We start from the raw sequence: 26,951 nt of genomic DNA on the forward strand, positions 1-26,951 counted from the left end.
TTATTTTCTGTTTTCCTCCTTTCTTCTACATTTTCTCTTTGGAATTCTGTGAAGAAGACTTGTCTCTTCTCTCCTATTTGTTGATTTCTTCAGTCATTTATTTATATCATTATGGACTCATGGATATTTACTTTATTCTTTGGGTTATGTGGCCTAATACTATCATCATTTGTTTCGTTTCTTCACTGGTCCCAGATTTGGCCATTGGGAGCCCTTTCAGTTGGCTCTGCTGTCTTTTGACATGCCCAATGTTAGTTTTTTTTATTATCATTATTTTTAACAATTCCATGCTTCCTGGTACTATAAGATGCTCCAAGCTCATCCACAGTAGATCTTTAAATTAACCCACAAAGTGGACAAATCAATAATCTGATAAATATTTATATAAAGTTAAATGACTATGCTAGATGCCATGGGGAACAATGAAGTTTAAGATATAACTTCTGCCTCCAAGTGTCCTATAATCTATTTTCAGAGACAAAGTAAACTAATGAAAGACACTGAAAAATACAAGGCAGTATGAGATTAAATTAGTAAGGGCTGGAGAAGCTCACAGAAGAGGAAAAAAATAGCATTTAGCTGAATATATCAAGAAAGGAGACCCAGAGAGATGGATATAGTTTAGTCAAATGAAGTGAAAAGGAAAAGACATGAGTACAAAAGAAGTTAGTTGGGAATTGCTCATTGTTTGTTTGTCTGTTTGTTTTTGGTTATATGAAGACATTGCTGCTGAGGCTTTATCACTTACACATTATAAGGTGTGAGAAGCAGTAAGAGACAAAGTCATCTTAGGTGAAATGGACAAATGTCTTGTTTAGTAAGATACAATCTATTAAAACTGATAGAAGAAGAAATGGAAAATAGGAATAACTCTGTATTTGATAGATTAGTTGAATTTATAATTAAAAGCCTTCCCACAAGGAAAACCCCAGATCAAGATGGTATCACTAGTGAATTCCTTCAAACATTTAGGGAAGAAATAATACTAATCTTAAACAAATGCAGAAAATAGAACACTTCCCAAGTCATTTTTGAGCTCTGCATAACTTTAATACCAAGTCCGGATAAGGACACTGTAAAAAGTACATATGGATGTCCCTCATTACCATAGACACAAAAATATTTGACCTACAATTAGGAATAGAATGCATTGATATATAAAAAGCATGATACTTCTTGGCCAAATTGAATTTATTCCAGGTCTGCAAATATGCTTTAACATTCAAAAATCAGTCCACGTTAATGGAATAAAGGATAAAAATCATACGATTATCTCGATAGACCCAGAAACAGCATTTGACAAAATTCAACACCTAATCATGATAAAAACTCTCAGAAAAGCTAGAAATAAAAGGAATCTTACTTAATCTGATAAAAGACATCAATGAAAAACCCACAACAAACAATCTTGAAGCAACAAATGCTTTCCTCCTAAATAAGGAAGAAGGCATGGGTGTCTATTCTCACTAATTCTATTTAACATTGTACTGGAGGTCTTAGCCAATGCAATCGGATTGATTAGTAAAAGAAATTTTTAATGGCTAGCAGATTGGAAGAGAAGAAGTAATTAAACTGTCTCTATTTGAAAATGGCATGACTGTGTATCTAGAAATTCCTAAGAAATCTAAAAAGATCTATTTGAACTTAGCAAAAATCTATTGAATTTGGCAAAGCCTCAGGATACAAGGTCAATATAAAATATCAATTCTATTTCTATACACCAAGAAATAATTCGAAAATAAAATTAAAAACTATCACTTAGGGGCCGGCCCGGTGGCATGGCGGTTAAGTTCACGTGTCCTGCTTCTCGGAGGCCCAGGGTTCGCCGGTTCAGATCCCGGGTGCAGACATAGCACTGCTTGGCACACCGTGCTGTGGTAGATGTCCCACATATAAAGTAGAGGAAGATGGGCACGGATGTTAGCTCAGGGCCAGGCTTCCTCAGCAAAAAGAGGAGGACTGGCAGTAGTTACCTCAGGGCTAATTTTCCTCAAAAAAAAAAAAAAAAACTAAACTAAAAAACAAAAAAAAAGTCACTTATAATAGTTTCAAAACCATAAGATAATAATGTGTTTAAATACAGAAGTACAAGACTTGTACACTGAAAATTATAAACATTTCTTTTTTTTCATTGAATATAGTTGACATATAATATTATTTGAGTTTCAGGTGTACAACATAGTGATTTGACATTTATACACATTACAGAATGATCACCATGATAAGTCTAGTAACCATCTGTATAAAGCATTTCCAGTAAAAATTAAAGAAGACCTAAATAAATGGAGTGATAGACTGTGTTCTGGAATGGAAGACTCAGTATTGTTAAGATGTTAGTTTTTCCCAAAATAGCATATGGATTGAACATAGTCCCAAAAGGTTTTGTTCTTTTGTTTTTGTTTGGTAGAAATTGACAAGTTAGTTCTAAAATTTATGTGGAGATACAAGGACTTATAAGAATCAAAAATTTTTTCCTCTTTTTTTAATTGAATCAAACATAATTCTTTGAAAAAAGAATTCTTTGTTGAGTCAAAAAAATATTGTTTGAAATAAGAATGATAATGTTGGGGAACTCTCACTCCCTGATTTCAAGACTTAGTATGAAAGCATCAAAAATTAAGAAAATATAATATTAGATAAGGATAGACAGATCAATGGAACAGGATTGATTGTCAGGAAATAAACAATTGTATAGTTAATTGATTTTCAGCAAAGTCACCAAAGCAATTTAGTAGGATAAAGGAAAAGCTCATTGACCAGTGGTGCTGGAGTAATTCACTAACGGTATTGAAACAAAATGAAACTTAATGCCTACCTCACACAAAAATTAATTCAAGACATATCACAGACCTTCACATAAAGGCAAAAATTGTAAAGTTTCTAGAAAAAAATGTAGGAGAATATCTTAGAAAGATGGCACCTATTTCTTAGGATACCAAAAGTGCTAACACTAGAAAAAAAAAATCGATAAATTGAACACTAAAATGAAAAACTCCTGTTTATTAACAAACATTGTTAATAGAAAAGCCATAGACTGGGAAAATAATTTGAAATACATATATATGACAAAGGAATTGAACCCAGAATATATAAAGAACCTTTACAACTCAGTTTAAAAAGACAAAGAACACCCCTTCCCCAATGGGTGAATTGCTTGAACAGAACCTTTGCAAAAGAAGGTGTCAGAATGTCCAGTAAACATTTGCAGATGTAATAATGACATCATTAATCATAAGGGAATTATAAATTTAAGTTCCACTCCACACCCACTAGAATAGTTAACAATAAAAGTACTGATGACACCAAATGTTGGTGAGGACGTGGGAATACGGGAACTCTCATATAGTGCTGGTGAGGATGTGAAACAGTACAGCCATTTTTGGAAAACTGGTGATTCTTTTGAAACCTAAACATGCCCCAGCCATCTCACACCTAGTTATTTACTTCAGCAAAATGCAAGCATGTAGCCATAGAAAGCCTTGTATAAGAATATTCATAATAGCTTTGTTTATAATGGCCAAAAACTGGATCAACCTAAATGTCTGTCAACAGGAAAATGGATAATAAATTATGGTGTTTTCATACAATGGAATACGACCCATACAATGGAATCCTCCTCATTTATACAATGGAACAATGCTCATGAATTAATAGGTTTAGCAACAAGAATAAATCATAATCATTATGTTGAGCAAAGGAAGCCATATAAAAAAGATACGTACTATATATCTGAAGTTCAAGTACAGGCAGAGCCATCTTTGGTGATAAAAATAAGAACTCCCCTTTGGAAGGGGCTTGAATGGAAAGAAACTTTCTGGAGTGATGGAGATGCTTTTTATCTTGACTAGTATGTCGGTTACTTGGGAGTATACATTTGACAAAGCTCACTGAATTGTATACTTAAGATCTGTGTATTTTGCTCTATGTAAATTATATCCTAGTTGAAAAAAATAAAAGACATAGTCTTTGGTATTCTGTACTGATCTTTGGGGAAAGACTTATCAAGCCTTGGGTTTTTAGAATTTGTAAACATAGGAAGGAATGTGAAATTTCTCAAACTCAGCAAAGCTCAAAGCAAAGTTCACAACTGCCTTCCACTCCCTAGGCATGCAGATACATGCCAGTTCCCCTCTTGAATTTCCACATTCTGACAGTGTTCTTACAATTTTCCCCAAACCCAGGCTCAAAATATTCTTATGATCTTTGACTGCTTCTTTTCTTTCATCATGAATCCCATCTAATTGATGGAATTCTTCTGTTCTCTGCATTTTTCTTCTATCTAGCCCTTCCTTTGTATTTCTCTGCTCTCTAACTCACTCCCTTCACAATAGTCCTCTCCATTTTTTTTTCTTATTCTGAACACTGATGCCACATTCATCTTCAAAAACACACTCCTAGTCAAAATCAATCTGATACAGAAACACATGCAATAGCTCTAAGCCAGTCTGCAAAATTTCAGGTTTGTAATCCTGGAATTCACACTCTAGTCTTATTCTCCAACTCCATAAAATCTCCACCCCCGTCTCCAGATGTGTCACGATTTGCCTCCTCTCTACTTCTTGGCTCACTATTGAAGGGATATACATGTTATCTTACAGTTTTCACATTTATTTGTAGCTGTTTTGAAGGTACCTGTAATTGTAGACAGTAAGAAGTTAGTTGGGAGTTTCTCCATTGTTTGTTTGGTTTGGGTTCTATGAAGACACTGCTGCTGAGGATTTATCACTTACTTATGTTTTTATTTAATAATATGCATTGAGCACCTGCCATATACCAGGCACAGTACTGGGAGCTGTAGATTTGGTTGCAAACGTGATAGACATAGTCCCTGACTTGACAGAGCTTGAAGGCTCTGATTAGAGAAGAATTTAAAAAGTAATTATAGTTCAGTGTGCTAAGTGCTGTGAAGGAGGAGTAGTCTCGTGTTAGTTATACGTTGCTGCTCAGCAAATTACCCTGAAACTTAGCAGGTTCTTCAGAGAAATAGAACCAATATTTATACACATACACACACATATATACATATATATGTATAATATACACATCTATATCTCTATCTTTACCTATCTGTTTATCGAGAGGGAGAGAGATTTATTTTAAGGAATTAGCTCTTGCGATTATGGAAGCTGGCAAGTCCAAAATCTTCAGGGCAGGCCAGCAGGGTGGAGATCCAGGGAAGATTAGGTTTCAGCTCAAGTCCAAAGGCACTCTGCAGGCAGTTTTCCCTTTTTCTTGGGAGACCTCAGTCTGTTTTCTTTTAAGTCCCTCAAATAATAGGATGAGGCCCACCAATGTTATGGCGGGTAATCTGTCTTGCTCAGTGTCTACTGATTTCAATGTTCATTTCATCTGAAAAATACCCTCACAGCAACATCCAGACTGGTATTCAACCAAATGTCTGGGTACCGTGGCCTAGCCTAGTTGACACATGAAATAAACCATCATAGTTAGGAGTCTGGGCATGGCTTAGGGGGCTCCTCCAGCTCAGAGTCTCTCATGAGGCTTCAGGCAAGGTGTTGTCCAGGCTCAGTCATTGCAACTGCAGCAGGATCTGCAGTCACCCTCTCCACTGGGGCAGGATTCGTTTCCAAACTCACTCAGCGGTTGTTGGCAGGATTCAGTTCCTCACAGGTTGATAGACCGAGGGCCTCAGTTTCTTGCTGGCTATTGGCTGGAAATTTCTCTCAGTGCCTTGCCAAGTGGCCCTCTCCACTGGTCAGTTCACAACACGGCAGCTGATGTCATGAGAATCAGAGGGAAAGAGAGATGTCATTTCCCATCACTTTTGCCATATTCTGTTCATTAGAAGTCACTAGGTCCAGCCCACATTCAAGGCGAGGAGGCAGAGAGGAATACACAAGGTATGAATACTAGTATAGAGTCAAGCAAGAGAATCACTGGAATGTTCCTTCTAGTTTAAAATATTCTAATTCTACAATGAAAACTAGAGAAGGGATGAAATAGGAAGATTCATGTAAGGAGGTGAGGCTTCTAGTGTGTTGTGCAAGATGTATTTCATCTGGAGCCAAGAACAGCAAGCTGGAGGCAGGGGATTTTCCCACATGTGAACATCCCTTGGGTTAGGGAGGAAGAGTGGAGGGGGTGAGACAGCAGAAGTTCTTAACAAGTGGTATACATCTGAATCACCTGTGGAGCATTTTAAAAATGCATATGAGGGGGCCGGCCCTGTGGCCCAGTGGTTGAGTTCACGTGCTCCACTGCAGGCGGCCCAGTGTGGTTCGGGTCCTGGGCGTGGACCTGGCACCACTCATCAAGCCACGCTGGGGCAGCGTCCCACATGCCACAGCTAGAAGGACCCACAGCTAAGAATATACAACTATGTACTGGGGGGCTTTGGGGAGAAAAAGGAAAAAAATAAAATCTTTAAAAAAAATGCATATGAGAAGGGATTGTCCCATGGTGTAGTGGTTAAGTCTGACACACTCTGCTTCCATGGCTTGGGTTTGTGGGTTTGGATCCTGGGCATGGATCTGCACCACTGGTTAGCCATGCTGTGGGGGCAGCCCACATACAAAATAGGCGCAGATTGGCACAGATGTTAGCTTAGGGCGAATCTGCCTCAGTGATTATGACGTATCCCTAGGTGAGATTCACTATAATATAATGAGCAGACCATTTCTATTTGACCCAAGGGTTTGTGTCAGAAATAGTCTGTTTTAAGGTTAGAGAGGGTGGTGGAAACAGGTATTCCCAATGAGGAACTTAGATCTGCTCCTTAAGAAAATAGGGAGCCATTGCAGGTTCTTGAGTAGTGGATGTACATAATTAGAGTTGTATTTTACAAATTATTTCATTTGTGCGTTCATTCATTTTTATTCAAATATTTGTCACCACCATAGGACAGTTAGAGAGGATGACAGAAGTTTTGATTATTTTCAGGATGAGCTACAAGAAGGAAAACTGGCTAGAAACTTAGGTAGTAAAAAAATGTGATGTCATGAGTTGGATGAATGTGGGGAGGAGTTGAGAGGATTTCATAATTCAGTGGAAGGGATGAAGAAGGGTGAGAAGAAAGCAATGACACCAGGTCTTTCGCTGATTCACTGTCCTCATGCAGACCTCTCAAGGCTGGGAGGCAGGGAGGGAGGCTGTGGGAGAATTCAAGCCATTGTGTGCTTTTAGCTCTTCTGTTTAGTACAATATTGCATGGATCTGGCAAGGACAAAGTAATGTGACTCAGTAAGCCCTTGAAAAAGGGATTTATTCAGAGGGACTATATTTTAAATCCATAAATGATGAGATTCTTGCCAAGCTTCTTTTGAATTAAATAAGGCCCAGAATATGGAGGGAACAGGAATGTTCATTAAACTGATAAGGCAACATTTCCAAATGAATAATACAAAATCAAATAGAGTCTTTGTTTTCGTTGCTTCTAGAGAATCAAAGCCACAATCATTTTGTGGCTCTGTGCTTTTACCAATATAGTACATATTTTTATTATATTTCCCAGAATAAAAGGGTATATAGTTTCTCGGCACAGTGACAGACATGTTTTCTTGAACAATACCCAGTAAAGGTCACATTGGAGATTTGAGTCACAAGCCCTGTGATTTAAATTTGAGGCTAAGTTTAAAAATGGTGTGTCTAGAGCTTGCCAAGTTCCATTAAAAGCCATGGTGTCATTTTGGATTACGGTTGAATAGAACAGGATCCAGTGGGATGTTGTCTCTTTCTTAGCAGCAATACAGAGATTTTCTTCCTTGTATCATTCCCTGGCTATGTTGTTATGGTAGATATCTACTTTCACACCAAATCCTGGAAAATAATGTCTAATTTCATGCATCTATTTTTTTTCCCTAAAATAGCTCGTTTTCTGGCTTTTCAGTTATCATCAGTGGCTTTCTATAAAAGCCTGATCATTTGTGCATGTCCAGTTATGGATGATCTTGAGTTCTACCTTCCTCACTGAAGCCTTCTTGAGTCCTCTCATCTTCCACACAGAGGATCTCCAAATTTCCAAAGCTTCGGAGCACTTGTTGCCTCACTGATGTCATCATGCTCTGTTATATAACAATGCTACTACTTCTGCCTAACATTTTGATGAGTTCTTACTATGTGCCACTCATTGTGCCGAGCACTTTATATGGGTTATCTTACTTAGTGCTCACAACAACTTGCCTGGGAAGTATCTCATTTCTGCATTTTGTAGATGAGGAAGCTGAGGTTAAAGAGTTTAAGTACCTTGCCCCAGGTCATACAGCTAGTAAGCGATGAAGCAGGAACACCCCCAGGCAGTCTGGTCCAGACCCCATTCTTTCAAATTCTTATTAGTACCACCTTCTTACAATTTTTGACATCCTAGTTGTCTCCCCCTCAAGGCAATAAAGTGCTTGAGGGAAGACTATCTTATTTCAGTATTCCTGGAATTATCCGACTTACTGATTGACTCTTAAGTATGCAATAAATAGTGGCTGAGTGAATACTCGAAAATTGCCATTGAGATTTTATGGGAAATGGGGTGTACAATTTTGGACATATGCTTTTAAGGGGCGTGAAGAAAACAGAATGCTAGTATATGAGGTTTTAGGAAGAGTTTCTATTTATTTTGTATTCCTGTCATTTGGGGTTGATTCTATGGTTCAAATAATTTCTCCCCCTTCTTTGTCAAGTTCCTCCTCTTTGTTTTATGCAAAGATGGACCGGCTCTGTTTGGCTCTCTTCTTTTTTCTTTTTTTTCCCCATGTAATAATTGCAGTCCTCAGTCCTGCAGAACTCTGAAAATGCTACCAATAGTTTTTCGCTTCTCCTTTATTCATGACTTAAGCTATGGTTGCCAAGAATAAAATAAAATAGGGGCTGCCTTGTGGCTGAGTGGCTAAGTTCACGTGCTCCGCTTTGGCGGCCCAGGGATTCACCAGTTTGGATCCTGAGTGCCGACATGGCACCCCTTGTCAGGCCATGCTGGGGCGGCATCCCACATGGCACAACCAGAAGGACGTACAAGTAGAATATACGACTATGTACCAGGGAGCTTTGGGGAGAAGAAGAAGGGGGACAAAAAAGATTGGCAACAGATGTTAGCCGAGGTGCCAATCTTTAAAAAATTAAATAACTTGTTAAATATTTATTTATTTTATTTATGTGTGACCTTCCTGCTCCATCCTTCTCTAGCCTTTCAGAGGAGCGTCTCAAGTGCAGTGTGGCTATGAGCTACAAGTTCCAAGACTCAAACAGAAGTCTGTGGCATTAAAAGCATGAACTTACAGGGGAATTTTGAAGTGTTTAGTTGGTGGGCGGTGATCCTGAAACGCTGTCAAAGTGGTTGCTGGGACAGCTGGTGGAGGTCAGCTGTGGGGCTCTCTGTGTTGGCACTGGAACGACCCCAAACATGTAGGTATTTAACTAAAACTGAGAGGAGAAATCTGGATGGAGCCCTGCCAAGCCCTGCTCAGTCACCCTCAGCTGTTAAGATGGACACAGCCGTGAAGAGATACTGTAGTGTCACTCGGAGAAATCCACAGATGTGGGCTCCATTCCTAATTGCATCAGGGAAACCCTTAGGGAAAGATGATGTTCTTTTTCACCGGGACAGCAAGGGAACTGTGGGTCACGCGGGGATCAGAGAAAGTTGAGACATTTGAGCTGCTATCCTTGATGTAGTACAGCACACAGACCTGCCCCATAACACAAGGGGACTACTGGGCTTCCAGTGAGTTCTCTCTCTTTGCATAAGGAAGAAAGGTGAGAGAAAATTTGCATGGCTTAAAGCTAAGCGTCTGTGTTGCTTTGGGGTCCTGACCATTCAAGACAATTTTTGATATAAAACTAAAGCAAGTTAGGAAAGAAAATTTCTTATTTAATTTAGCAATATTTGAATTAGGTTAGTATATTGCAGCATTATCTATTCTCTTGTCAATCCTGTTTGTGGAATATTTTTCTAAAACACACAGGCCACAGAGTGAAATGGGGGTAAGAGCCAGCCCTGAGGCCTTTGGGCTTCGGTAGACCAGGTCCTAAGTCTGGCCTCAGGAGTCTGTGCTTTAGTTTTCTCATCTGCAAAATGGGGCCAGTGCTCTCCAAATGCAGGGCCGTCATTCAGATTAGAGAGCCCATGTCTATGAAGCCCCTTGCACGGTGCCTCGCAGCTGGGGGTCGCTCAGGAAATGCGAGGGTTGCTGCCTTCCTGCTCATACTCTGTCCACAGTTCCTCAGTCTTGCTAAAATAGTCTGTTTAGATAAAGGGGAAAGCAGAGTGTGCTTAGTTATAAAATATTCCTGACCTTTAGAAATTTCTAAACGCAGTGCTGAAAGGTGACTGTCCCACCCTGCCATTTATGAGTAAGAAGATTTAGGGGTACAAAATTAACAGAAATGAATACCATTACTTTAATAATACCAGTAGGTGCAAATACAGCACTTTCTGACCACAGTGTCTGGGACTGGCAGTAGTGGTACTTGGGGCACTTCCTAATGGTGTGCTTTCCTTTCCTTCCAGAAGCATCTGGCATGTCAAAGCCGCACTGTCTTCCATGGGACTTCCTTTGTAAACAGCTTCTATTTAAAATATTTTTGTGAATACGTTGTTTCAGTCAAGTCCCCAAAGAACACATTTGTCTTCTGATCTTCTGGAGGTCTTAAGGTTTGTGTTAATTTTTCCATTTTTCTCACTGAAGATGTTATTAATTTTGAGGGACATTTTAAAAAAGGATAAATAGTCATACTCTATTGTAATAAAAACTCTGGAAGTAGATTATGCACAGGTTATAATCCTTTGATTTCATTGGGAGATAGCTATAAATGAAAAGAAATTTGATATGCTACTTCTCATACTTATTATCGTATGCTCTGTGGGATGTTACAAGGGTATTAGAAATAAATATCCCCACATTGGCTTAAAACAAATTTTATTTCTGTGTTCGTAAATTCTAACTGAATAGATTCAGTAAATTTATATTGAGTGTTCACATATATCAGATTTTGTTAAGTACTTTCAGTTAGTTAAGACCTTGTGTATAAATTATATTTTGAAACACTGAAAATCAAAACTGCATTTGTCAGTATCAACTAGTATTATCATTGTGACATTTCTCAAATTATAAAGTCTCAGTGGCCAGAATGTTTTCATTTACTTCTACCCAGGGGTACTCACCCTATGATTTATAATGATAGAACAGGGTTGTTGTTGTTTTTTAATGTGTGTATATTAACTGCTTGAAAAATTACTAACAATATTGTTGCTTACTTGAGGAAAAAGCTTGCTAGCAAAGCAGGCATTTTATTTTGGAAGTATGTGTTTCTCTGTTGAGATAGTACCAAGCGAAACACTTTTATTTTGAAAGTACTTTCTGACAAAGACCTATCCAAGGGCTAAATTCAATCCATGCATCTTTCATAGATGGAAAAATAAACCAGAGAGAGGATAAAGCTTGGTGTATTGAGTGGACAAAAACTAAATGAAGAGCAAGGGAGAAGGAACACAGCGCTTTCCCTAGCAGGACACATCTTTTTCCACAGGCATTTATTTCATTTGGTTGGACTTTTATTCTGTCCACGGTGACAGATGTTTTCGCCCCTAATAGCCCTTTACTATGGCTTTTTTTTTTTCTTTCTTTTATTTCTCCTGAGAAATCAAAGTAGATTTCTCTGCAGTGCTGGGCTAGATTCCAGTTTTCCCACTGCACCCTTTGTTGTTTGGCCTCATGACTGACTCACTTTGAAGTGCCAGGCATGTGGTGTATATGGGGGGAGAGGATGAATGGGAGGTTGTGCCTCCATCTTCAGCTCTCCAGTCTGTCAATTTGGCAGGATGTTGTAGTGTGTAGAAACCTAATAAGTGTCTCCATAGAAACAGAAGTGATGGAAAGGACTTGAGAAGTTACCTGAATGTTCCTCCCTAGTCTACAAGCAAGATCTCTCTTGAACTGACTGAAATCAATGAGAATCTATTTGTTTTCAAACCTTCTTACCTAGGTATCCATTTTCATTTTGAAGCCCAATATAGAGTCTCCTTTCTTAGAAACCTTGTTGTCAAGAAAGCCTAAGTAATTCCTGACCTCCTATCATGGCAATTTCTTTCTTCTTCCATGGAGAGAGAGAATTTATTGGTCGGAGTCCTCCTGTATCATCACAGAATCAGTTCTCAAGTCATCCTTTTTTGTCTTCAGGAGCAATAATGCTTTATTTTTTTTTTAACTTTCCCCATGAAATTGTATAATCCCAAAATTTACTTATCCTCACAATTCTTTTCCGAGTCTCTTAAGTTCTTTACATTCCACTTGAGTTTAAAAGTCCAGACTGATTGCAGGAGTGTTAAAAGTCTTCTATTGGTGTTTCTCAATGGGTCCACTATTGACATTTTAAGGGGCACAGTTCTTCAGGATGTAAGATTGTTCCATGCCTTTTAGAATGGTTAATAGCCCCGGTTCCCAGGAACCAATGACAGTGGCTCTCCCATTCCCCCATCGGTGTAATAACCAGCTTTACACTTGCTTTACCTTTCCCAGCAGACGAGGGCCAGGACTGCCCAGATTACAAACTCCTCACTTAGAGCTGAGGATGCTGAAATGGCAAAGCTGAGTGAAGGGTGGAGCTGGACCTGGACTCCAGTTTTTAACCCTGAGTACCCTTCTTTTCCCACTCTATCACAGTTCTCTGGGCTTACCTTTTTTTTCAGCTGTCTAGAAACACACTAACATGCATATATGGATGCTCTTTTGGAGAACCAGAATTTCAGGTTTGGTGTTTAAAGATCACTGTTGTTTGATATGGGAAAGGTAATATCAAAACTCAGAGCAGGAAAATAGAAGAGAGAGGACAGCTGTGGGAATGTAGGGAAAAGACAGGGCCTGGACCCCAGAGACGTGTTGGGGCTGATGTTGCAAAGATATCAGGTCAGTCACTGTGAGAGGCAGGGGTAGAAAATCTGAAATCTGAGGGAAGCCTGAGAAAGGTAATTAACAAAGCAGTATTTTTTCTCTGGCTTTTCACCATGCACCCTATTTCAGCTCTACTCCATGACACAGGCTCCCTCAGAAATTGGAGGACCAGTTTATGGGGAGCTCAAAGGGCACTTGATTGCAGTTGAAACTCTGTCCAGCCCCCATATCCCTTGCCTCACCCCCATACTATCCTCCATCAATGTTTCTTCTTCTTCCTCACTTACCTGTCGGTGGCCGCCGCTTCATTCTTCACTCATATAGAGAATGGGGAAATGACTTGATGACTTTTCTTTCTCCAGATTCTTCCAAGGTCTCATGTAAAGTTATTAAATAAAAGGAAAAGACTTAGAAGCAATTGAGCTTCGGGAAATTTCTCCTGCAAAAGCTTTGTTAAGGCTCTGATCTCTTGAGACCTTTGCCCTAACACAGTTACAACACTTCCATGGAATTCCCTGGTACAGAAGTTACTTAATAACAAAATGAGAAGAGTTCGTGGCTTAGACACTATTCTAAGTAGGGATATCTCCGTTGTTGTAGTGGACTACACTTAATTCCTGCCTTAGCTTCCACAAAATATGGTAAGTGCAGAGTTGAATATGGGAACTGAACTAAAGAACTCTTTGCTTTCTAGTAAAATGAAGAGTCCTACATGATAACATTTATCATTTGTAAAAAGGCTACATTTATGGAGAGAGAAATAATAACATCAAAGGCTTCTCTTATCTTGTGTTATTTCATTATTTAAAGCTTTATGACTGAGTTCCTGAGCCAGATTTTTTAAACATGGTGATTTTCTTGTCCTGTCTTCTTTTGTGCGCAGGACACCAAGTTATATTTGACTTCTCAGAGTTTCTCATTTCCTGAAATGCACTACTAGCTCTATAAACATGGGAGAATAAATATTAGCTTTATGAGACCACGTTCTTCTACAAGTTGAAAAATAGCATATAATAAAAAATACAAGGATGTAATATTGAAAATTATAGGTCAATATGGCCTCTTATTGTGGGTATATATCTAATCTTCATGTGTGGAGACTACTTTTTCAGAAAAATGTGTGCTGGGTAACACCACTTGTGTCTGTGATATATTGTCACCCCTCATATTTAGCAATATATCTCAAGTGACTCTTGCCTCACTAGTGAAATGTTTCAGGCTTATTTACCACTACGATTTAAAAAAAATAAAAACCCTCTGGTTCCTTGCTGTTGATTCTAAGAATTGCATACCGTCCAAAGTTAATAAAATGTTTGTGGGTTCTCTTTCTGCTAGAGTGCCCTGGCACCCAGTGGAATTACATTAGAAAATGTTTAATGGCAGTTTTGAAAGAAAAGGAGGTCTTTGTCAGGGGTTAAAAAAAAAGTCAAATGTAGTCTTGCACAGCTAATCAATACATTAAGTGTATAAATTGTTATTCCAAAATGCAGACTCTAATTATACATTTTTAGCAACAATGAAAATGTGGCATCCATTAACTGTGTTCCTTGAAACTCAAATTCACACCCTGTCAGGAAGGAAAAGAATAACCTACGTAGATAGTTATGAGTTGAAACACTGTTTTAAAGCCAGTGGATTCAATATAATTATGTCCAGATAATTCACTTCCATCTGAAAATGACCATCCATTTTCCAAAAGTGCCACTGACTTCTCATATCAACGACAGTCTTTTCTTCTATATTCTCTCTCATTGTTGCTCTTGCTAAAGATGGACAATAATCAGCTTTGTATATTCTGGGCCCAAAAGTGAAAAAAATTGGGCTTATTGGAATAGCTCCTTCTAATTGCCTAAATTTCTACAGCATTCTTCTTTTAAACAACAAAATTTTAAAATTATATTAATTTTGATTATGAAGTAGTTTAAACCTATAGAAAATAAGAAACACTGTGTATCTACCCCGTATTTTAAAATGTCGATACTATCATATTTGCTTTCAATTTCTAGTTTTTAAAGTTAAAAAAAAATCACCATCCTTCCTCTTCATCCATCCCTGTAAGTAACATAACTATAACAAGATGGTTGTATATTATTCCCTTTATATAATATTATATTATATATTAGTCATGGATATATACCTATATATTTCCATAACTAAGTCTGTGTCTCTATATATGGACCACTATTTTTAAATTTACATAGATGAGATCATACTGAATCTATACCTTTGTAACTTATTTTTCATCAACATTGTTTTTTTTTTTAGAAGAATTTGTTAATATAACATCTGGCTCACTCATAGTAGTTAATTGTTGTGTAGTCTTCCACTAATAAAGCATATCTACCTTCTCATAACACAACATTTACTAGTCTTTTTTTTCTGGACCACCGTCTTCCTGCATCCATCTCATCACTCATGGTAGACATACAGGTTTATTGTGTGCTACTGCTATATCCTGCCTGCCACAGAATAGGCAATTGGGCAATATTTATTCCTTAACTTGTACTACAAAATCTTTCATTTCCTTCTTGTCAACAAAGTTTTCTACTTCATTTTGTGATTACTGTTGATGTCCCTCTGTCCTTTTCTACTGATTTTTCCTGCAAGTGGTTTCTAATGTGGCTTTACCACTTCCGTCTCAGCAAAGTATAATTGTGTCTAAATAGTGAGAAAAGACAAAAGAAATAGAACAAAGGCAAAGAAGAGAATGAAAGATGGAAGAAGGGATTACTTCCAGTCCTTAGTCTCTGAGGTTCACTTGTGTGTCTGAGAGAGACTTTTTACAATACATTTGCACGATTTTTTACACTTCATCATCTCAGAGGTCAGCTAGTTTTGGAGGCCTTTTCTCTTCCATTAGACCAAGGAAAAATTTTCTTTTGTCTCTTGTCTTCATAATAATGTTAGAAAAATGTGCATGATTTTAAAAAATTAGGTACGATGTTAAAGATTTCAAGATCTATCTCAAGTTGAATGTTTGTTTAGCATCTGGTGCCTTCAAAAAGTGGAAGCTATCAAAAATCCTCAAATGAATATATATTTATACTACAGTAGGTTTTAAGGGTGTTTTGTGAGTGTTTTGCTTAGCAGGTGCTAAATAAATCTTTGTTGAGTGATTGAATGAATAAACAAAGTAATAAATATTTGTAGAAGCTACATGGTCATTTGACTTGGAGGTATTTTAGCGGGTCCCAGCAATCATCTTTCATCTACTAGAACACTTACCTTCAACATTTAGACCTCCTGTGATTGAAAACAGAGGTCTAAAAACAAATGAAAGTTCAGAGTTAACTGAGAGCATCAATTCTCAAGAGTCATTGAAATGCAGGTCTGTTTAGGGTTCCCAGATTGCTTGGGGCTCTAAAAAAGTGTCCACTCCCTTAAAATTTTAAGAGCTTTATATCTGAAACTATTCTCAAATTCTGTTCTGTTTTGTTATTCTAAGAGAGAGAAGATTTTTTTGGTTAATTATATTTTTATGAATGATTGTGGGCTGAGCCAAGTGACACCAGTAGAAAAATGCAACTTTGAAAAATTCAAGAGTAAACGCAATTATTTCTGGACCTGACAGAGCCTTTCCTGGGTTCAATTCTCACTATTTTAAATTATTTATCCCCTTCAAGATACTGGAAATTATTAGACTGTAAGTGATCTTACTACTTGCCAAATGAAATTTTCTATATGAAAAGATTAATAAGTATTGAGAATTTCCTTTGGTCTCCCTTGCAAGCAATGCTCTGGTCTTTTCTGAAAGCAAGTTTGTGTGATTTTTTCCTCCTTAATCTTTATTTTTATTGCGTTTGATGGAGTTCTACTAAGCTAAGGCTTGTGCCAAGTTTAGTTTTCAGCAGACTTTTGTAACTGAGTGTAAGTCCTCAGAAAATTGAGTTTCTGTCAGAATTCTTGCACGCATTACCAATAGTCCCTCCGCTGGTCACTCTCATCCTACTCAGGCTTTCCTGTGTGTCTGGAGTCAGCAGGGAAGTGCTTTTCAATCTTAGCTCACATATGTTTTTAAGGAGAATTTGTTCTGGTAGTATTAATATTCCCCATATGAGATTATTGGTGCTATTTTCTAATAGTAAATGTATGATTTTTATCAGTATCATTCATAATGATAGATCTGCATACGGCCTTGAGTTCTCATTTGGCGTATCTCTTGATAAGTGTGGTAGAATTCCCACAAATTGTACTCTCTTTATTTCTGCTGTATTTTACTTTAGAAAACCAAAGAGCTACTCTATCCATCTGTCTGCCTCCAAGTTGTTCCATTGAGTTATTACCGGATCTGCAGCATTCCTTGTCTTCCTCTCCCCTCTTCTGCAGACCCATTTTCTCGGGAGCTGGAGTGGAGCAGCTGGGTTCTAATGCCAGCCAAGAAGACCAAGCTGCAATGGAAAATGAGGAAATGTGTCCAGTGATAGGCTTACTGTCATCCTTCTACTTTTTTTTCCCCTTTATATCAGGGTCCATAGAATTTCAACTACAATAGCAAGAAATAATTAGCCTACTGATGGCTTGGCAGAAGAAAGATTGGTGGTGATGTTGGATTCTAAGTTTTTCAAATATAATTTGAGAAAGTATCTGTTAAAATTTGAAATGGAATGGAGAAGAGTGAAAAAATAAGTGTGGGGGCTGGCCAGTGGCGTAGTGGTTAAGTTCACACACTCCACTTTGGCCGCCCAGAGTTTGCAGGTTCAGATCCCAGGTGTAGACCTACACACTGCTCATCAAGCCATGCTGTGACAGTGTCCTACATACAAAATAGAGGAAGATTGGCACAGATAATTAGCTTAGGGCCAATCTTCCTCACCAAAAAAATAAAAACAAAATAAGTGTGGTTTTTAATTCAGATTAGAGGATCAGCAAATTTATTCTGAGCAAACTAAAACTGAATTTGGATTCTTTAATCCAGAAACAGCTATGAAAAATTTAAAGATAAGCAATGAATTTTTCCCAAAAGTGTTACAAAATTAGGTTAACAGGTCTAGGCAGTCAACAAAGCTAATAAGTATTAGAAACCTAGAAAAATCATAATTTTCAAGTGTGCTCTTAATACTTGAGACACAGATGTAAATAATTAAGGATAAAGAATCTCAAGGATGCTTGTGAAAGAGACAAAATTAATATAGGGAAGCCTCACTAATTTGAGTGAACTAGAGAGAACACACTTCTTGGAATTATGTGATGTTTCCTTTCAAGGACAGTTGTACACTCTCAAGTAAATACAGTAATATAAGCTTGTGGCTAATAAAAACCTCACCACCACCACCACCACCAACAGAAATCCTCTCTCTCCTGCTTCATGAATCCCTAACTTTCCCCTAATAATTTTACTCTGAGATGATCCACTCTGGAAGGAATTATAGAAGTTTGGCTTTTGACCATCCTAAGCAACTTATATTAACTTAGAAAACAGTAGATTCACTTGAAGTCAGTGGTAAACTTTATTTGAATATAAGTCTCCTAATATACTTCTTTGACAAATTTGTTACTATTTAAATTGAGCGGATGTTTTAAAATTACAAGTGAATTGGTGGTGAAACCCAGAAAAATGATTTCCAAGTGAATGAGTATTTTTGTTTACATATAATATTTTATTTTCTCTTAACAGTAAGCTTTCACTCAAGGGAAAGAATAATAAGACATTAAAGTGCGGGGCACCTGCCTCACAGCTTGCGTCTCCACTCAAGGAAGAGGTCATAGAGTGCGGACATCCCAAACCTCCTCACTCGGGAGAGATAAGTGCGAGGAAGAGATAAGGGCGAGGAGAGGTGATTGCCCACCAGCTTCCTCTTCTCTTTTATCCCAGAATTTGGCATTCAGCCAGCGTTTCTTTAATTTTATCTTTAGCTCCTTCTGATAGCCTAGGGTTTGTGTGTATGCGTGCTGGAAGCAGGAGAAGGAGTTCCTTTTCAAAGAGACACAAGGGAATGACATATTTTTATGAGAAAGACATTTTTCTAAATTCTCTCCTGAAAATACGCACAACATTTGAATAAATACTATAGGCGAAAGTTTTCCAGATAAAATGTCTGAGACCCTTTCCATTCATTTGAAATTTCTCACACACACAAAGGACTGTTCTTTACTGAACAATGCCATCACTGTTAGAAATTCCACCCTAAATCTTAGCAGCAAATATATAATCCCAAAATAAAGATGAGCTAAGGGAATGGAATGTACTTTTCCTTTAATATAAAATAATTTTTTGTTGTTTTAAAACCCTGGATAAAAATCCATTAATCACAGTTTCTTAGAATTATCACAAATATGTATATATTTGACAACCCAAAGGACAGCAGTCACAATAGGATGGAACAATTTTCAACATTCTAGAGCTCAATTTTCTTATCAGAAACATCACTAAATTGAAGATAAAAGATATCACGTTAAGAAATTCCACTTGCATTTAAAATATCTATTTATGAAAATGATAATACTTGTAAGCACTATATAAAATGCAATTTATAAAAACTTATTTTTACTTATGCACTTCTCAGCAAAGTGAGACATAACCCACATAAAAGATGCTACCTGTTTTCCTCTGAGAATTCCTGTCATCTGTGAAAATATGCCTTTGCTTAATCTATTGATGGAAGATGCTAAAATTGTATTTTTAAAATGAGTATTGTAAAAGGAGGTGGCAGGATGTAAATGGTGTTTAACCTCTTGTTATACTGCCCTTAGAACTTTTTTTCCCTAAAGTTACCTTACCCAATTTCATTTTGCTTGGGTCCTGGAGGGCACGCCTGGAACTTTGCCCATAGTAGGCTGTGATTTAAATGTTTGCTAAACAAATAAATAAGAAAATTAATGAAAGGTGGCCTACAAAGGTGAATTTCCAAAAGTCTCATGGCTTCAGTGGGCTGAATACCAGATGGGAAGGGTCTCAGAGACATAATGCTACACGTTCTTATTTTGCTTTCCTCTCCAGGGCCCACTCTGTTTATTGCTGTGGCATCTGGCTGGCCTTCTTTTCTGGGCCCAGCATGCTCCAGGCCGTGTGTTAGTATTTTCCTGGAATGAAAGTCAAGGAAATACCATTTCTAAAAATATGCTTTGTGGGTTTTAAAAATATAATATTTCCTTTCTACTAGCTCATTCACTTAGGGATCCTAATAAATGACATTCACGCATAGAAAAAAAAAAACCCACAGTGAATCTAATTTTATCTATGCATCAAACATAACAACTGCTTTAACAAAGAGTGCAAACATTGTCCTCTTCTTCTGTTTCTGAGACAGTTCATTTTTGTGGGTTCATGGCCACCCTCACTAAAGTAGGAGCTAAAACATTTACTCAGTGTTTATTTATACCAGGAACTGTACTTTACATATTTTAGCAAGTATAGTCCCTTAACAATCCTGTAGAGCAAGTATTATTTATCATTTACATATTGTAAATTAGGAAATTTAGACTTAGATTACTTAAATAGTTTGCCAAGTTCACACGGCTAATAACTTCGGTAGTTGAAATTGCTTTCTTCTTTTTTTCTTTTAATTTTTTTCCTTTTATTTGTTATTTACTGTGAAATGTGTCATTGCATCCCCCCACCCATCTATGAATCCTTCTTATTTTTGGACACATTTCAAAGTAAGTTGTAGACGTCACTACAACTCCCCCTACGTGCTTTGGCATATGTATCATTACTAGAATTCAAAGTTTATGATTTTCTTAAGTAAAAAATTGGGGGTAAAATTTACATATATAGTTACATAAAATACACATATCATAAGTGTACATTTCCATGAGTTCTGACAAAGGTATATACCTGTGCCACCCAAATCTATTTCACCCCAGAAGGATCCCTCATACCCTTTCCCAGCAAATCCTCCCCAACCCTGAGTAAATCAATTCTAGTTCTAGAACTTCATATAAGTAGAATCATACACTGCATACTCTTTTGTGTCAAGTTTCTTTCACATAGTATAATATTTTTGAGATTAATCTGTGTTTTAGTTTATCAGTAGTTCATTTCTATTTCTTGCTGAGTGATATTCTATGGTATGAATATACCACAGTTTGTTTATCCATTCTTCTATTGATGGACACCTGGGCTCTTTCTAGGCTCTGACTGTTATGAATGAAGTTGCTATGAACATTCTTGAACCAGTCTTTTTGTGAACATAGACTTTCATGTCTATTCAATATCTAAGAGTGGAATTTTATTGATAGGTAGGTGTATATTCAGTTTTAGAGGAAATTGCCAGAACTTTGTCCAAAGTAGTTGCAACATTTTACATACCCACCAACAATATATGATAGTTTTAGTTGTGCCACGTCTTCAGCAACATTTGGTGTTGTCAGTCTTTTTAATTTTAGCCATTCTGGTGGGTTTTCAGTGATATTTCATTGTGATCCAATATGCATTCTCCTTGATGACTAATGTGTCGAAATCTTCTTCATTTGCTTACTGGCCATCCATAGATTTTCCTTTGTAAATTATCCATTAAATCATTTGCCCATCTTTATATTGGGCTGTATTTTTATTATTGAGGTATAAGTTATATATGTGTCCAACATTTCATCAGATATTTGATTTGCAACTACTTCCTTCCAATTCTAATCTATTGCTTGCCTATTCATTCTCTTAATGATGTCTTTTGATGAGCAGAAGTTTTAATTTTTGGAGTATAACTTATTGGGGTTTTTTTTCATGGTTATTGTTTTTTGTATCCTAAGCTAAGCTTATCCCCAAGTCAGAAAACAATATTCTATGGTTTCTTTGAAAAGCTTTAGAGTTTTAGCTTTTGTGTTTAGATTTATGATCCATGTTGAATTAATTTTTATGTTTTATGTGAGGTCAGAGTTGGGTTTATTATTTTCTATATAGGATATTTAATTTTTCCTGCACTATTTGTTGAAAAGACTTTTCTTTCCCTATTGGAATACCTTAGTGCTGTTCTCAAATATCAAATGACCATGTAAGTGTGCATCTGTTTCTGAATTCTCTGTTCCATTGATTTTGTTGTTCTTTGTGCTGGTACCACACTCTATTGATTTCTATAGCTTTGTAGTAAGTCTTCAAAAGCCCTCTATCTTTGTGTACTTTCATAAGATTGGTTTAGATATCCTAGTTCTCCAGAAATTTTATATATATTTTAGAATTAGTTCGCTAGTTTCTAAAAATAATCAGCTTAGTGAGATGATTCGGAATATGTTGAATCTAGGGCTCAATTTGGAAAGAATTGACATCTTATCAATATTGACCCTTCTAATCCATAAACATACACTCTCTTTCCAATAATATAGGTCGTATTTAATATCTCTCAGCAGTATTTTGTAGTTTTTAGTATAAAATTCTTGCATGCTCCATTTCATTTATTACTATGAATTTTATGTATTTGTAATATTTTAGGTGGAATTTAAATTTATTTTTCAATTGTTTCCTGGTAATATGTAAAACTACAATTGTAGTATTTTCCTGATACCAAAATCAAATACATTATAAGAAATCTACAGACTAATATTCTTTATGAATATAGGTGAAAATCGTCAACAAAATACTAACAAATCAAATACTACAACACATAAAGAGGATTCTACACCACGACCAAGTAAGATTTATCTAAGGAATGCAAGGTTAGTACAACACTTGAAAATTAACTAATGTAAGATACCATATTAATAGAATAAAGGACAAAAATCATATGAGCATCTCAACGGATACAGAAAGAACATTTGACAAAGTGTCTTTCATAATAAAAGTATTTGACAAACTACAAATATAAAGAAACTTTCACAACATGATAAAGGATATCTATGAAAAATCCACAGCTAACATTATGCTTATTGGTGAAAGACTGAAAGTTTCCCGCCTATGACCAGGAAAAAGACAAAGATGTCTGCTCTTGCCACTTCTATTCAATAATATACTGGAGGTTCTAGCCAAGGCAGTTAGGCAAGAAAAAGAAGTGAACGGCATCTAGATTGGAAAGGGACAAATAACAAACTCTATTTATAGATGACATAGTCTTCTATATAGAAAATCCTAAGGAATTCACAAAATAACTATTAGAGCTAATAAATGAGTTCAGTGAGGTTGCAGGATAGATCAGTATGTATACTAAACCAGTTATATTTCTATACATGAGCAATGAGCAATCTAAAAATGAAATTAAGAAAACAATTCCATTTAAAATGGCATCAGAGGTGGCCCTGTGGCCGAGTGGTTAAGTTTGCATGCTCTGCTTCAGCAGCCCAGGGTTTCATTGGTTCAGATCCTGGGCGCGGACGTGGCACTGCTCATCAGGCCACGCTGTGGCAGCGTCCCACCTGCTGCAACTAGAAGGACCCACAACTAGAATATACAACTATATGCTGGGGGGATTTGAGGAGAAAAAGCAGAAAAAAAGAAAAAAGATTGGCAACAGTTGTTAGCTCAGGTGCCAATCTTTAAAATGGCATCAAAAATAATAAAATACTTAGGAATAAATTAACAAAAGAAAAGCAAGACATGTACACTGCAAACTACAAAACATTGTTGAAAGAAATTAAAGATGACCTAAATAAATGAGGAAACAACACATGTTCTTGGAAGAGTTAATGTTGTTAAGGTGGCAAAGCTCCTCAAATTTATCTAGTGCAATCCCTATAAAAATCTAAGCTGGCTTTTAAGGGGAAATTTACAAGATGATGCTAAACTTCATATGGAGTACAAGAGACCCAGAATAGCCAAACAGTCTTGCAAAAGAACAATGTTAGAGGACTCACTCCAGATTTCAAAGCTTACTACAAAACTACAGTAATCAAGACTGTTTGGTACTGGCATAATGATAGACAGATAGATCAATGGGATAGAATTGAGAGTCCAGAAATAAACCCACACATCTATGGTCAATTGATATGTAGGAATGGTGCCAAGAAGATTCAATGGGGGCAAGAATAGTCTTTTCAACAAATAGAGCTGGGACAATGAGATTTCCGCATGCAAAGCAGTGAATTTGGACCCTTACACCATATATAAAAATTAACTCAAAATGGATCAAAGACTTAAATGTAAGAGCTAAAACTGCAAAACTTTTATAAGGAACCATAAGTATAAATTTTTATGACCTTGGCTTAGACAATAGTTTTTGGATATAACATCAAAAGCATGAACAACAAAAGGAAAAATAGATAAATTAAACTTTATCATAATTAAAAACTTTCATGCTTCAAAGGACACTATCAAGAAAGTGAAAAGAAAACCTACAAGATGTGAGAAAATATTTGCAAATTTTGTATATGGTAAAGGTCTAGTATCTAGAATGTATAAAGAACTCTTACAACTCAAGACCAAAAAGATAACCCAATTAAAAAATGAGGAAAAGATCTGAATAACACATTTCTCCAAAGAAGATCTACAAATGGCCAATAAGCACATGAAAAGATGCTCAACATCATTATTCATCAGGAAAATGCAAATAAAAACCACAATGGGCTACCACTTCACACTCACTTGGATTACTGTAATATAAAAGACAGGCAATAATAAGCATTGGCAAGGATGCAGAGAATTTGGAACCCTCATACATTTTGATAGGAATGTAAAATGCTGCAGCTACTTTGGAAAACAGTTTGGCATTTCCTCAAAAAGTTAATCATAGAGTTACCAGTTGACCATGCAGTTCTACTGTTAGGTATAGACCCAAGAGAATTGAAAATACATGTTCATACAAAAACTTGTACCCAAATGTTCATAGTAATATTATTGCTAATGGTCAAAAGTATAGAAAACCCAAATATCGACCAACTGATGAATGGATAATAAAATGTATTTACATGCAATGGAATATTATTTTATCAAAAAAGGGAATGAAATACAGATACAAGCTATAATGTGGATGAACCTTGTAAACATTATGCTAAGTGAAAGAAACCAAACACGAAAGTCCACATATTGTATAATTCCATTTATATAAAATGTGCAGAATAGGTGACTTTATGGAGACAGGAAGTAGATTAGTAGTGTCAGGGACTGAGGGGAGTGGGGAGTGATTGCTAATAGGTACAGACTTTTTTGGGGGGATGATAAAAATATTGTGGAATTGGGTAATGGTTGCACAACCTTGTGAATATACCAAAAAACATTGAACTGTACACTTTAAAAAGGTGAAATATATGGTATGTGAATTATCTCTATAATTCTAGTTCTAATCATTCAATTTTAGTTCTAATCTAATCATAGAATTCTAGTTATAATCATCATTTGGTAGATTTCATAGGATTTTTTTTATATAAAATATACTCATAAAGACAGTTTTGTTTCTTTCCAACTTTTATGCTTTATTTCTTTTTCTTATTTTATTGTAGTGGCTCAAACCTCCTATATAGTTATATGTTGCTTAACAACAGGGATATGTTCTGATAAATGCATCTTTAGGTGATTTCAGCATTGTGTGAACATCATAGAACGCACTTGCACAAACCTAGATGGTATAGTCCACTACACACCGAGGCTATATGGTATAGCCTATTGCTCTTATGCTACAAACCTGTATACCATGTTACTGTACTGAATACTTTAGGCAACTGTAACACAATGATAAGTGTGTATCTATACATATCTAAACATAGAAAAGGTACAATAAAAATATGATATAAAAGATAAAAAGTGTATAGGGCACTTACCATGAAAGGAGCTTGCCAGACTAAAGTTGTTCTGGGTGAGTCAGTGAGTGAGTGGTGAGTGAATGTGAAGCCTAGGACATTACACTACTGTAGACTTTATCAACACTGTACCCTTAGGCTACACTACATTTATAAAAAATATTTTTATTTCTCCAATAAATTAATTTTAGCTTGCTGAAACTTTTCTACTTTATAAACTTTTTAATTTTTTTAACTTTTTTACTTTTGTAATAACACTTAGCTTAAAACCAAAACACACTGAACAGCTGTACAAAAATATTTTCTGTCTTTATATCCTTATTCTATAAGCTTTTTCCTATTTAAAAAAAAATTATTTGGTTTTTACTTCTTAAACATTTTGTTAAAAACTAAGACACAAACACACACATTAGGCTGGGCCTACACAGGATCAGGATCGTTAATATCACTGTCTTCCACTTCCACATCTTGTCCCACTGGAAGGTCTTCTAGGGCAATCAGGCACAAAGAGCTCTCATCTCCTATTATAGCGATGCCTTCTTCTGGAATGCCTCCTGATGGATGTGCCTGAAGCTCTTCTTGAGGACGTGTCACTCTTTTCAGAAATATGTCCATGGTGGTTTGCTGCTTTTTATTCTTCATAGATTTTCTAGTAAGCAGATAATGCACCATGTCTCTATTAAAGAAACCTTTTGGTGTTGGGGTCCATGTTTTCAAACTTTGTAAAGAGGTCGTTGAGGTCTGCAAAAGCTCCTGCTAAATCCTTCACTGTGGGTTTTCTTGGGTGCTCTTCTTTGTCTTCTCTAGAAGTTTCCTTGTCTCTTGCCTCTTCAGCTATGCTTTCCTGTTCCAGTTCCAGCAACTCCTCATTAGTCAGTTCCTCAGGAGCCAGCTCTGAAAGCCCCTCAGTGTCATCCTCATCCACACCCAGGGTAAAGTTGTCTGCCGTCTCAACCACAGCCTTGTTGATTTTTACAATCTCCTCATCCTTGGCAAGTTCTTCGAAGTCATGGACGAACTTCTTGAGTGTCTTCTTCCAGATGCCATTCATACACTCCTTAGTGACATCACCCCAAGCCCAAGCAAGGTCTTGATGCAGACATAGATGTTGTAATCATTCCAGAATAGCGTCAGTGTCTTCTTAGTATCTTCCACAGTTGCAGCAATAGCCTGGGCAAAGGTCCTTCTCAGGTAGTAGACCTTAAAAGCTGCTATAACTCCTTAATCCATTGGTTGGATCAAAGAGGTGGTGTTCGGAGAAATGCCACTTTGATATTGGGATGAAGATTACTAATAAAGGGAAGATGTCCAAAAACATTATCAACAGTAAGCAAAATCTTGAAAGGTATGTTATTCTCCAGACGGTACTTCTACATTTCGCTGGCATAGCAATTCAGGAGGGCATCTTGGAAGAGGAGCTGGGTCATCGATGACTTCTTACTGCTCCTGTAGTGCACTGGTAGTGTGTGCTTGTTAATATGCTTGAAAGCCCTGTGGTTCTCACTGTGCCAGATCACAGAG

General features: G+C 36.8%; 1 protein-coding gene across 32 annotated transcripts in view; it reads left to right on the top strand.

Annotated features, from left to right (window-relative positions):
• The window catches only part of ENOX1 (ecto-NOX disulfide-thiol exchanger 1), a 536,764-nt gene that overhangs the window by 268,637 nt on the left and 241,176 nt on the right, over window positions 1–26,951 (top strand). For 21 of the 32 annotated variants that reach the window (XM_070578360.1, XM_070578365.1, XM_070578364.1 and 18 more), the window contains one exon: window positions 10,457–10,600. The exons of 3 other annotated variants lie outside the window; for them this stretch is intronic. Coding sequence is in view for 2 of the 29 variants with exons in the window: in XM_070578359.1 (XP_070434460.1) it covers window positions 22,415–22,421 (7 nt within the window). In the remaining 27 variants the exon portion in view is untranslated. Of the gene's footprint in view, window positions 1–10,456; window positions 10,601–22,324; window positions 22,422–26,951 lie in introns of all 32 variants that reach the window. 8 more of the 32 variants (XM_070578356.1, XM_070578343.1, XM_070578345.1 and 5 more) reach the window with 3 other exon arrangements.

Source organism: Equus przewalskii, chromosome 16, assembly GCF_037783145.1.
Source record: "Equus przewalskii isolate Varuska chromosome 16, EquPr2, whole genome shotgun sequence".
NCBI classification, from domain to species: Eukaryota; Metazoa; Chordata; class Mammalia; order Perissodactyla; family Equidae; genus Equus; species Equus przewalskii.